Source organism: Erpetoichthys calabaricus, chromosome 17 (genome assembly GCF_900747795.2).
Source record: "Erpetoichthys calabaricus chromosome 17, fErpCal1.3, whole genome shotgun sequence".
NCBI classification, from domain to species: Eukaryota; Metazoa; Chordata; class Cladistia; order Polypteriformes; family Polypteridae; genus Erpetoichthys; species Erpetoichthys calabaricus.
The window spans coordinates 28336970-28350777 of record NC_041410.2 but is presented as its reverse complement, the minus strand read 5'-3'; the positions used below and the strand labels follow the sequence as shown (position 1 = coordinate 28350777).

The 13808-nt window shown below is 37.0% G+C and overlaps 1 protein-coding gene across 6 annotated transcripts in view; it reads left to right on the top strand.

Annotated features, from left to right (window-relative positions):
* lingo1a (leucine rich repeat and Ig domain containing 1a) overlaps positions 1-13454 on the top strand; it is a 146275-nt gene extending 132821 nt beyond the window's left edge. For all 6 annotated transcript variants that reach the window (XM_051920861.1, XM_051920859.1, XM_028823309.2 and 3 more), the window contains one exon: positions 9901-13454. In XM_051920861.1, the coding sequence (XP_051776821.1) occupies positions 9913-11760 (1848 nt within the window). In that variant the 5' untranslated portion in view covers positions 9901-9912 and the 3' untranslated portion in view covers positions 11761-13454. The remainder of the gene's footprint in view (positions 1-9900) is intronic.
* Positions 13455-13808: the final 354 nt, after the last annotated feature.

Below are 13808 nucleotides of genomic sequence, written 5' to 3'. Positions count from 1 at the left end.
ATTCAAGTGAAAAACAGTTGAAGTGGTAACTTGAACTGTGGTAAAAAAGCAGATAATAAATTCCTTCTGTATTTATTGTGTATTGGAATTGTAAACGAATATTTTGTATCCTATATATCACAGCAAGATCACAGATCATTCAATTAACAAGTTGTGTTTAAGTCATAAATGAGGGAAGAGACGCACTACGGGTGCCGCAGTACACTGAAAGCTTGTGATAACTGAAGTTATAGACAAGATACAAAAACATTTACATTCAGTTGAAATTGTATTGTACCATTTAAATAAAGGTAAACAGTTCTCTCAATTGATGAAGGGTTTCAATGACTTACTATTTTGCCTCTGTAACAACCAGTGCCTCAGCTCCATTACTAAAACTTAATGCATCGAAGACACTAGAGGATATTCTGTATTCTTGGCTTTTGCTTAATTGCTCTTTTTTATTCACTGCATACACTGTACAAAATACCACCAATTCTCCAAACTATGTGCAGTCTCATCTCTCCCCAAACCCTTAATTTTTGTCTTTCATGCCATTTCTATTTGTTACTAATCCCATAGGTGTATCTGACCGGTAAAATTAAACACCTCCCCTGTGCCTATTAGTAAAAGTACCCCACTCTTCTTTCCTCTTCACAGTCTATCAACATTTGCCTCCAAATCATATTTTTTAAAACAGTTCATTGAGGGGTGAACAGTTATCTTGAATGACTATACATACAATTGAATAACAGAAAAACATAACCCTGTTTTTGCATCATATGTGAAATCAAAGATGTGTCTTCACAGACTAAACCTACTCTTTCTCTCTCCTTCTTTGAGAAATGTGGGTAAAAATAAAACTAAATCTGTAGGCCATTTTTTATCCTGATCCTGCAAATGTACTGAAAAATTTGAAGCCTTGTGAAAATTAGAGCCCCTTGTATTTTTTGTGCATGTCATAGGACTCTGTTTTTTATTGTTTCTGTATAGACACTTTTAAGCTTTGGGTTAAGTACTGCAGGGGTCAGTGCCCCAGCTGCCTGTTCAGGTGACTATGCCTTCTTAGACTTCCATCCATCCACCCATCCATTATCCAACCCACTATATCCTAACTACAGGGTCACGGGGGTCTGATGGAGCCACTTCTAGCCAACACAGGGCGCAAGGCAGGAAACAAACCCCGGGCAGGGCACCAGCCCACTGCAGGGCACACACACACACCAAGCACACACTTGGGACAATTTAGGATCGCAAATGCACCTAACCTACATGTCTTTGGACTGTGGGAGGAAACCCACTGCGCCACCATGCCACCCATCTTCTTAGACTTCAAAGCTACATTTCCTTAAAGTTTGCATGCCTCACCTCTGATTATAAATTCAGATTGCTTTGATTCAGTCAGCAGAAGAAACGGGAAAGTACTGAAAATCTTTTGACTAGAGCATGCTAACAATAAGATAAAGAAAGAAAGCCAGGCAGCGGTGGTATAGCAGCTCATGAAGGGTTAGGGTTAGAATGCTAAGAACCTGCTGACTCCTGAACTTGAATTCAGTTCTCTACCAGTCTTGCATTCATTCTACTCTGACATTTTGTCCACATAATGCTTAGACAAATAGACAATCAGTTGGATCTATAATATTTTTTTGTTTAATTCCATGTTTTCGTACTTTCCCTGCCACACTGCTGTAAACAACTAGTTGTCTTTACTCATTGCATTTAGAAAAAATGGAACTGAACTGCAAATTCAGCTCTAAAATTGTAGGTAATGTTTTTGAAAAGTACCTTCAATGGTCAAAACTTTCAGTAGCCCTAATTTTCTTGCATTGAACTAATAAAGTGTCAACATTGATTCTGTATATAATCACAGAGGACTTGTTAATGTCTCTTTATTGTTTTTTTAGTGCAGTTTACGTACACTAACAGCACATTTTCTTTGTTCATATGCATTCTTACAGAAAGCAGGTGGGTAAAAAGGGCAGAAAATCACTGTACCACAGACTTACATTAAAAACCATACCAGCTCCACTATTTCAAATATTAATTCGACTGCTCCAAACTGAGAACATGGTATCTTATTAATACAACGTTTTGATAATCATTATCTCAACTTAAAAAGAAAGAAAGCAACAGTTAGTTAATCATTTAAACAGTGATTTAGTCTTAGACTTAATTTTATAATCGCACAATAGACATATTCTGTTTTAACTGAGCAGGTCAGAGTTTCAGACAGGAAAATGTCATTGCACAAGTGTAATCTCAAATGCAATGTTTGTATCTGTTATACATTTTGAGGCATATCAGTAACAGATATTAAAAGGTGAGGTGTCACTTTAGAGGGCTATGGTGTGTCACCTTCATGGGAATATTTTTCTGATCTTCATTTGTTTTATTTGTTGAATTTATTTCTTAGCTTATATACTGGCCAAGTAGTTAATTTGTGCAAACTTCAAAAGTGATTAAGGGAGAAAGAAGAATGTTAGAAATCATTATAAAAACAAATCTTGATTCATAAATACATCACAGTTAAAAAAAACAAAGGCTGTCCACAGCAGGGGTAAAATAAAGAAGAGCACACAGAAGCTTTATATTGCTTTTATGAACTCTGCTCATACTATGATCAAGTCATTTAACACTAGAATTACCAGAGCCTACGAAAAAACTCATAGATCCGTCCAACCTTAAATCGCTTCTTAAATCCGTTTGCACCTCTCCGCCAGCGTCTTTTGTCTTCTAAATGTGCAGAAAAAGACAAGCTGCAAGCAGCCGGCTATTCCATCCCCCCACCGACTTAGAACGTGCACGAACTTCTCCCAGCTCATGCCTTGATTGATTATCTGGAAGTGAAGTGGAGTTTTAGAGTGGAAATAATAGACCATTATTTGGAACACATGCATTTCATGTGTGTTCCGTTTCTACAGTAATCTGTGTAAACACATTTTTAAAACAGAAATGTTTTTCATATTCTAGTAGTAAACGACAAAATGTAGGAATAAACTATATACTGTATTGTATGAAGCCTGAAGTCCAAGTATCAAAGAAAAACTTTCAGAAAAGGTACAAATATAACAGAACAAGTGTGCTTTTATTCAAAAATATAACTGCAGAAAAAAAGCCGCCTTAGTGTGCGACATTGACACTGATTTACTCAGACTGCCGCCGTGGCACAATAGTATCAGTTGCTGACTGGGAAACAAAAGGTCACGAGTTCAAGCCTGCACGACTCCCTTTTGAAAAGTGAACTGCTCTTATTCTTACTATTTTAGAATAAAAAGATACATTTGATTTCAGTATTTAACAGCCAGTGTAATTTATGATACTTGTAAAGGTTAGCTTTGTTTTGTTTTTTTGTTTTTTTTCACTTTTCATTCTCTCAGTCGCGTTCAGGATCCTTCCCTAACCCCCTACCCATCTGACACTGCTGTTTTCACATAAAGATGCGCTATAGCTCTGCAGTGTACTTGTGACTGCATTCTCGTATCAATGCTTGCGAACTGAAGTGTCTGCGTGCACTTTTCGTGACGTTACACATGTATTTTTTGAGCATGCCTGTGTTGCTCAAACATAGAAACATATGTTGATGTAAAAGTATAACAAAACAAGTGGACTTTTATTCAAGACTATAACCAAAGAAAAAAGAAAGCAAGTTGCAGTAGGCAGTTGATATGACAGCTTGCGTGGTGCAATGCTAAGAACTGCTGATTTCCGTTACGTGCTATATAAAATCATCACATTCAAATGTTAACAGTTCCCACACACTCAAAGGACCGCCCTTCCTTCATTTACGACATGTGTACTTTTTGCAGTGTACACACCTCTCTGTGTTATGACTCCTATTACACTGAACAAGCACCTGTAATTTGCAGCTCTATTCATTATCTCAAAACACCACGCACATTCACAGTAATCCCCAGTTATGTCCACCACTCACACCCACGCCCACAACCATACAGAACTGATTCCACATCAGAGAATTTCCAGTTCCAGCATAAATTCACACCCGATCTGACGCTGTTCGTTTTCAAATAATATTGCATTAGTGTGATGATGTTTTCACATATATTGTCTTTCTTTCAGGTGTGTAATAGAAACTACAGCATAGAGAGAAGTGTGTACATTATAACAAGTACACACGTTGTAAATGTAGGAAAGACGATCCTTGCGTGTGTGTGAACTGTTAACTGTTAACATTTGAATCTGATGATTGCATATAGCGCTGTCTTATTCAGTGCGCGCAAGAACATGCAGGTGGCCAGTTGCTGTGTGCTACAACATGCTGGCAGTGATCAACGCACATTTTAAAAAAAGAAAGAGACAAATATATGTGACGTTTTGCAGAAAATAATTTTATGACGCGAATAGTACCAATCAGAAAACATCGTCGAAGTAATGCAATATTATTTGAAAACGAACAGCGTCAGATCGGGTGTGAATTTATACTGGCGCTGTTAGAGTCAGATCAGAAGCTGAATAAGCTAAATAAGCTCCTGTTCTGACTCTAAGTAAAAAGCATGAATTAATCAACAGAAATAACTGCGATCAACATTTTAAACTTAACGATTTACAGTACATACCAATTTATAAATTTTATGTCCGTTTGAGGTTAAAAAGAAAAAAAAGAATAACACTTTCTCCCCAGCGGGGAATCGAACGCTGGTCTCTGAGACACAGCAGGAATGCTGCGCTCTGAGTCAGTAAATCTTAGCGTTACGCCATGGAAGGCATTGCATTATACTTGAACCTTTTGTGAAAGTGTTTATTTGATGTTTGAACTTCAGGCTTCACATATATAGTTTATGCCTACATTTTGTAACATTTATTACTAAAATATTAAAAAGTTTCTTTTTTAACAATGTTTTAACACAGATTACTGTAAAAACGGAACACACATGAAATGCGTGTGTTCCAAATAACGATCTATTATTTACACTCTAAAACTCCAGCAGTTCAGTCACTCCCAGATAATTAAAAAAGGCATGAGCTGGGAAAACTTAGTGAACGTTCTGCGACGGTGGGGAATGGAATAGCCGGCTGCTTGCTGCTCGTCTTAATCGGCACATTTAGAAAACAAAAGAGAGGTGAGAACAGTTTTAAGGTGGGCCGGATCTACGGGTTTTTTTTTTGTAGACTCTGGTAATTCTAGTGTTAATTCTCCAGTGCTGCAAGTGCATGGTGAATTGCTTTTGGAAGTTGCTGAGGGTAATGGTAGTAGTACAAGAAGTCGAGAATATTTACTTTAAATACATATATATTTATCAGATTGTGTGGTTCACAGAAACATTTCAACACTAATGACTCTTGACAATTCACTCAGATTAATATAGTATGATGGTGACCATTACTTGCTGTGTCTCTGTGTTTTTCAGGAATATCACATACTGTACCATTTGCAAAGACACAGCTTAGGTTATGTTTTTCTTGCATTATTTTTCTGCCATTTTAATGCATTTTCTCTGGAAAGTCTTCAGTATTTCTTTTTTTATCATCTTTATTTCCTTCAACATGTGTCTGTTTCTTAACATCAAGTGTGTGGCATTATCAGCTATGAATCTATCCTTCCCCAGAAGAAGCTAGCCTAGTGAAAATGACATAGCTTGCTATACTCCTTGAATGAGGAATGGCATGGGGACATGAGAAGGTGTTTTAAAACAGGAAGGACAACATTGCCATTATAAAAAGGCCATGAAGGGTATAGAAAGGCTGATATTGAGTAATATTTAAAAAATAGAAGAATGTTGCTGAACAAAGCTGAAACTTGCAATGAAAATATAATTCTGTCTCAAAGAATGTATCTAGGGCTTTGTGTACACTTGGCAGCACTTAGCATTCATGAATGCCTTAGGTTTTGTGTTTTTCTAAAATGTGTTTCTGCCACATATTTACTATTTTAAGAAGCACAGGCAAAGTACAAGGAAATACAGGGGATATGTTACTAAATGTTAGACTGGAATGGGTACATATCACTGAAAAAAAAAATGCAGTTTATTTTATGTTGGCAAGGTCTTGAGTGAGGGAGGTGTATTTGCTGTATTTACTGGAAGGTGTATTTTACTCAATTGCACAGTAGTAGTGCAATTGTGGATCCTTTGTTTTATCTGAGAGAATTAATCTGTGCATGATAAAATAAAATGTCAAAATCAGAATACAACCTGATACCTGGATACAAATCAAAAATTGGAAGTTTTCAGAATATACAGTAATTCCCTAAATTTGCTTTAGGCAAACTAGAGCTGTAAAGTGTGTGGCTGTTTTTTTATAAAACAAAGACCACATTTCAGATAGGCTGCATATATAATAAATTGATATATTCATATTTAGTAGCTGTGAGAGAGAGAAATAGTGGTCTTCTGAAAAAGATAAGCTTATTCACAAAGTAAGAAAAAGTATTATTGCCATTGTTTTTATAGAATGTGTTGTATAGTAGGACAGGATTTTAGGATGGTGGAGGAAGACACAATACTGATGTGAGTTAAAGAGAGATAAAGAAGGAGAGATAGAGAGATCAGGGAAAGATCCTGAATAATTAATGAAAATAATAAAACATCACATGTGTGTAAATTTACCTCTGTAGAGGTTAGACAGACAGGTAAAGTGTGCTTAAGATATCAGAAAACATGGAAAATGAGAGAACATATGTTCATGAACAGTACACAATACAGAGCTGGTGGTGTTTGTACATTAGCATGCATCGACTTGTAACAGCAAGCACTGTAATACTAAAAGCAGAGAAAAAGCAAAAGAAACTACTATATATATGCCATTTTTATCTAACCTAGCAAACCACCATTTTAGAGCAGAAACATTTGATAAGGTGTGCTTTCACAGTTAAAATATTTTAGGAAGTGTGCTCACCTCCTTGTATATGGAAGTCTTTGTTAGAAGCAATGGTAGCTTATAACATGTCTCTGCTTGATTTATACCAACCTTGTAGTGCAAATCATTCCAGCATCTGGTTTCCAAGGATACCATTTCTTGGGGGAGCTATTGGAGGTTGGGTAACAAATATACATATTTAAGGACATTCAATTAGAAATAAAAATTTTGTGATGTTGTAGCTCACTACTAATTAAGAAATGTAAATAACTGAAGGTGGACACGGGCATAAAGTTGTCAACTGGCAACAGGATGGAGGAGGGAGTTTTTAAAAGTGGGCCCAGATGGTAAGTTCTACCTGTTGAAATGGAAACGACATATTATTCACAACTGCAAAAAGCTTGTCATTCAAGCATGCCAAAATATATTTTCAGACTTTGCCAGGGCTTCACCATTGAAATGTTGACTGAGTGCAGAACAGACATCAGTGTTTTTCTTATTCCTTTTATTAGCTGTGAAACATTTGCTTAGCTGTCACTAGACAGTGAAAGACAAAGGTATTCCTTAAAAGTTTCAGACCACAAGTTGTGAACCCTTGCAAGTCACACTGGTTCATACAGGTAAAAACCATAAGTAACATAAATTAAATTAAGAATGATACATGGTCTATGGTAGATTTCATTTAAACATGCAATAAAACCCGAAATATTGAAATGACCATATAATGCTCCATCTGAACAATGTAACACCTCTCAGCCATTCTATTATATCTATTTCATTTTGAAGTATTTTGTGAAAAAACAAGTTTACACCCTGCAGCAAAGAACATCATTTCAGAACATTTACATATTGTAATAAATGTGTATAAATGACAAAAGCAAAACCGTATTAAAACCAAACTTTTGATTAAAAATAAAAATGCACAATGGATAAAATGTAATGAAGTGGCAAACACAGTGAGCCTTTGTTATTTAATTTCCCCTCCAGCATAAATGATGCAGACACACACCTTTATTCACAGCTTATGAAAAACAATAACAACAGCAATAATTAAAAAGTATGTTTGCACACAGGCAGTCTTTCAATAGCTTCCCGTTGGTGTGTCCACTTTGTGGAAGTTTTGCTCTGCTTTTCATTTTTTTTCAAATGCCCTGAAATGATTCAAATTGTTTAAGCATTTTTGATGGTTATCAGTCTTCTACATATGCTACACTTGTCTCTCATCTGTAGTCATTGACTATTCCATATGGTTTTTGCTGCATTGTTGAATGTCCCTTTAATCATGTTCATTACTTTAATGACATTATTTTTCTTAAGTTCATTGTATATAATTGAAAGTAACATACATTGAATATTATAAAGTGTTTATTATGTTAACTTTCTTTCAAGGTCTTAGTAAAGCGTTTTACTAAACATAGTAACAGAAGAGAAAGTTTAAACAAAATGTGGACTGTGTGGCAGCTGAGTGTTCCAGTCATGAATTGGTGCATTTGCCACAGTGGGGTCTGGCATATTTACATTTAAAAACATTAATGTTCTTATTGGAAAATGTTTAACAAAAACAGGCCATTCAGCACAACCAAATTCTCATTCCTACCACCTAATTTCTCCAAAGTTGTTCTCCAAAGTCCTACTCTCTACCACACTACTTGGCAACTTATTCCATGTGTCTATAGTAATCTGTGTGAAAAAAAACCTTCCTAATGTTTGCACGTAATTTACCCTTAACAAGTTTCCATCTGTGTCTTGTTGAAGAACTTATTTTAAAGTAGCGGCCTGGTCCACTGTACTGATTTCTTTCATAAATTTAAAAATTTAAATAATTTCACCTTTTAACCTCTTTGGTTAAACTGGTTCAACTTCTCTAATCTTTCTTCTTAACTTATTCCTTACAGTCCTTCAATCATTCTAGTCACTCTTCTCTGAACTTTTTCTAGCACTTACAGTATGTCATTTTGTAGCTTGAAGACCATGACTGTGTGCAGTACTTCAGCTAAGTCCGTATCACTGTGTTTTAGAGTTTGCCCATAACATCCTTTAACTTTTACTCTACATATTATGCTATATTACCTAACATTCTGTCACCCATCTTAGTGGCATCTATACACTGTCTAGATTTAGATAGTCACAAGTTCACTACAGAATCTTGGTCCTTCTCATAAGGGGTACTTTCAGTATTCAGACTTTCCATTATATGTTCAAACCTAACATTTATTACTTCCTATATGTGATACCTTACATTAGCTCACAATAAAGTTTATCTTACACAAATCAGTGTAATTCACCCAATTTCAGATTATCTACCATTCTACCAACTTTGGTCTCATCTATCATTTATATATATTAAGAAGAACAGTGGACTCTACACTGACCCCGACGGACACCATATATAAAATCCCCTAATTCTGATTAGGTTATGAGCATTACAGTATATCAAATCAAACTCAAAATTAATAAAAAATTATTACCCTTAGCTTTCTGTGCTTCTGTGCTTGAGCCAGTTTTGCACACCATTTTAATTTCCTAGTTTTTTTTAGTTTGATGCGTAGCCTTTCATGTGTTACCTTATCAAAAGCTTTCTGAAAATTAAGGTAAATAATATCATATTATGTTATTTTGTTTCCTCCTCATAGAATTCCATCATATTTGTGAAACCTGATCTCCCCCATTTAAGCCTGCAGACTTCTCACTGACACATTTTTTTCTTGCCATGAGATTCTCCATTCTGTCTTTAAAAATTCCTTTCATTAATTTACCGTAATGCATGTTAAGTTTATCAGCCTATAGTTACTTGGATTTGGCAGATCACCTGTTTTATATAACGGGATAATATTAGTTATCTTCCTGTTCTTCCAGACTTTTAAAAAATATCTGACCAAATGTTTATATATGTAATCACTAAGCCCCTTAAGCGATGTAGGATAAATATTATCCAATCCCAGTGCTGTGCATTTTTACATTGTGCCTGCTAATAGAAAAGGTTCCAGCTCCTAAAAATGTAAAAGAATGGTACAAATGCATGAAGGCATTTTAGTTTTGCTTTCATACATGGTTGGCTGTACAAAAAGAAGGTAACATTTAAGTTTTTTCTTTTTTTTGTCTCTACAGGTAAAAGGGAGGATGGTGGCTGGGGAGGCCAGTGTGCACAGCTCCCTAGTGGCTTGCTGGCAGCCCATCTTGCTGTTGATGCTTGGTACTGTCTTGTCAGGCTCGGCCACTGGGTGTCCTGCTCGTTGTGACTGCAACCCTCAGGAGCGATCTGTTTTGTGCCATCGCAAGAGGTTGATTGCAGTTCCAGATGGAATTCCCACAGAAACACGGCTGCTGGATCTGAGCAAAAATCGTATCAAAACCATTAACCCTGATGAATTTTCTCCCTTCCCCCATCTTGAGGAACTGGAACTCAATGAGAATGTCATCTCTATCATTGAGCCAGGGGCCTTCAACAATCTCTATGGACTGCGGACGTTGGGTTTGCGCAGCAACAAGCTGAAACTCATTCAGCTAGGGGTCTTCACGGGCTTGAGCAACCTTACCCATCTTGATATAAGTGAAAATAAGATTGTTATTCTGCTGGACTATATGTTTCAAGACCTTTATAACCTTAAGGCTTTAGAGGTTGGTGATAATGACTTGGTCTTTATTTCTCACCGCGCCTTCCATGGTCTCAGCAGCTTGGAACAGCTTACTCTGGAGAAGTGCAACTTGACATCCATTCCTACAGAAGCTCTCTCTCACCTCCACAGCCTGATTGTGTTGCGACTGCGGTACCTTAATATCAATGTGGTCAAGGATTATTCCTTCAAACGCTTGTACAGGCTCAAAGTCCTTGAAATTTCCCATTGGCCCTTCCTGGACACAATGACCTCAAATTGCCTGTATGGCCTTAACCTGACATCCCTGACCATAACTCACTGCAACCTTACCAGCATTCCATATGTGGCAATCCGTCACCTGGTATACTTGCGCTTCCTAAATCTGTCTTTTAATCCCATCCACACTGTGGAAGGTGGCATGCTTCATGATTTGTTGAGGCTGCAGGAATTCCATCTTGTAGGTGGCCAGCTGACCATTATTGAACCATACTCATTCCGAGGCCTCAATTATCTGCGCATTCTTAATGTCTCAGGCAACTATCTCTCCACACTGGAGGAATCGGCATTTCACTCTGTGGGCAATTTGGAAACACTTATTCTTGATAGCAATCCCTTGGCTTGCGATTGCCGCTTACTCTGGGTCTTCCGTCGACGCTGGCGCCTGAACTTTAACCGACAGCAGCCAACCTGCACCACACCAGAGTTTGTCCAGGGAAAGGAGTTTAAGGACTTTCCTGATGTTCTTCTCCCCAATTATTTCACATGCCGTAAATCAAGGATCCGGGACAGGCAGCCCCAAAAGGTTTTTGTGGATGAAGGCCACACTGTTCACTTTGTGTGCCGAGCAGACGGTGATCCAGTGCCAGTTATTATGTGGCTATCGCCTCGCAAGAATCTCATCACAACAAAGACTAATGGGAGGCTTACAGTGTTTCCAGATGGCACCCTGGAGGTGCGCTATGCTCAGATCCAGGATAATGGCACCTATATCTGCATTGCTAGCAATGCAGGGGGAAACGACACTGCCGTAGCTCACCTGCATGTCCGTAGCTACTCACCTGACTGGCCCCTCCAGCCCAATAAGACTCTGGCCTTTATTTCTAACCAGCCCAATGACAGTGGTTTGAATGGGACAAGAGCCACTGTGCCCTTCCCGTTTGACATCAAAACTCTTATCATAGCAACTACAATGGGCTTCATTTCATTCCTTGGAGTTGTGCTGTTCTGTCTGGTCCTCTTGTTTTTGTGGAGCAGAGGTAAAGGGAATACAAAACACAACATTGAAATTGAGTATGTGCCACGCAAATCTGATGCTGGCATGAGCAGTGGTGCTGCCGATGCTCCCCGCAAATTCAACATGAAGATGATATAAAACAAAAGAAGAGTCAGTGACAAAGAGATCTTCTCAGCCAGATATCCCTGAAAACTACAGAGGGAGATTAAAAGACCCTCCTGATATTTAGACAGGGATACCTTTTTTTGTACTATTATAAATAGAACATACTAAGTCCTGTTTTCATAAGACAATATTGCATATGGAACTCATGAATTTCTATGGTGGAAAAAACTGCAGAAAATTAATGAATCCTTTAAAAGTTTCTTTTTCTTTTTTTATCATGATTCAGAATGCAACAGGCAGATCAAGTCTCTTCCTGCAGAAAACCATGGCCTGTTTCTTTGTTTATTTACTTCTCATTTGTATGTGGCATTTTATTCAAGTACACTGTACTGTCCTTTGCTTCATTTGAATGGCTTCTGATAACATGAGAGTATTTCATTCAGGGTTAGCAAATATGTCTGACTTTGTGAAAATTCTCAGGTTTGTCAGAAATAGAGCTAAACAAATAAAGCTCATGCCCTGACTGCTTTGCATGAAGCAATATCATTCGATAAATCTGGATGACTAAAAAATATATATAATATTAATTACTCCAACCATCATTAATACAGCTTTCTGACAATAGCATCAGTTAAATTTCCCATTGCCTGTAAGAAGACAGTTTGCCTTCAGTATTGGAAGTAAAGCACATTTTTATCCAACACTCTGCTGTGACACTGGAGTCAGGGTATCAGCTGACCAAATATGTTGGGGCGAATGGGGTGCAGTGCATTATTATTCTTGTGACATTTCATTAATCCAAAAGTTTAGGAATACCATGCCACCAGAGGCCACTATAATAGTTCTTTAACAGGACAATGCTAATGCAGTTCTGATTGGTGGCATAATAAGGATGAATACATTCACATGGCACAACTGCTACTTCTGCCTTTGCTTTTTTATACAGGGTGTCCCGGATTCTACAATTAAATTTCACACTTGGTTATTTGTAGCTAAATGACATTGGTTTTCTAAGTAAACTGAAAAGGTTAATTATTTTTATTATTTTATCATCTAAACTTAATGAATAAACATACAATTCATTGTCTGTCCAGAGGTCTGAGTCTGGATTGTGAAGTGAAATGTGTATTTAAGCTCAACTGAAGCTTCTTGATAAGTAAAGGAGAAGAAAACTAGGCTGAGTTTTATCTTATTGAGTGAAATTTAATTATGTTTCAGTTAGTTTAAAGGAATAATGTGTGGCCATTCATAAATGATGTCTGGCCATCCAACTCAACACCCACTCTTTGCAAGTAAAGTATTTTAAAGTAATAAAGACATACATTCACACCTCTCTTACTTAGATTCTGAATAATGAAAAGAAAAAACGACATGGATTAGTAAATGAAGTCCATTTCCATGTTTCATTTGTTCATCATGTTTTTTTAACGTATTTTAATGGAAATGAAGAATTGTAATAAAATAAAACAGAAAAGGAATGTTGGTCAAGAAGTGGTTTGACCAAGCTGCACTTATTTTTAATGTTTTCAATGCTGAAAAAATGAAGAGAGTTTCAAGGAGAGCACCTTTCAACAGATAATGAGCTGTATGCTTTTCTGTCAGTTCATTTTCCAGAGTCATGCAGGATGAATGATTCTAATAATCTTATGAAGCAACATTTTGGGTTTTGTGTGTACAATGTAAAACAAACAAAAAAGAAATTAAATAAATAAGAGTTCTGAAAAGAATTCTTAGTTTCCCTGTTTCTGAATTGTTTTCCTGGGGTGCACAAGTGGCCTTCTTGGTGCTTTGGATTGACCCCATATTTATGCATCCTGTGCAGAAGGTGCCACTTCAAGTGAATTTTCTAGACTTGTGTTTGTTGTGGATCCCCAACATGAGTAAGGAAAATTGTACTTTCATAATAATACCAGAATATCAGAAAGTGTTTTCAAGGGACATTGAAGAAACGTTGGGTGTATTCTGTCATATTCATCAGTGATTAGACTGCAGTGCTGCCCAAAACAAGAGAATACTCTCAAAAAGAGTGATGTAAGCTTCCTTTCTTTGGGAAATGAATCTACAATAACATGTTACCCAAC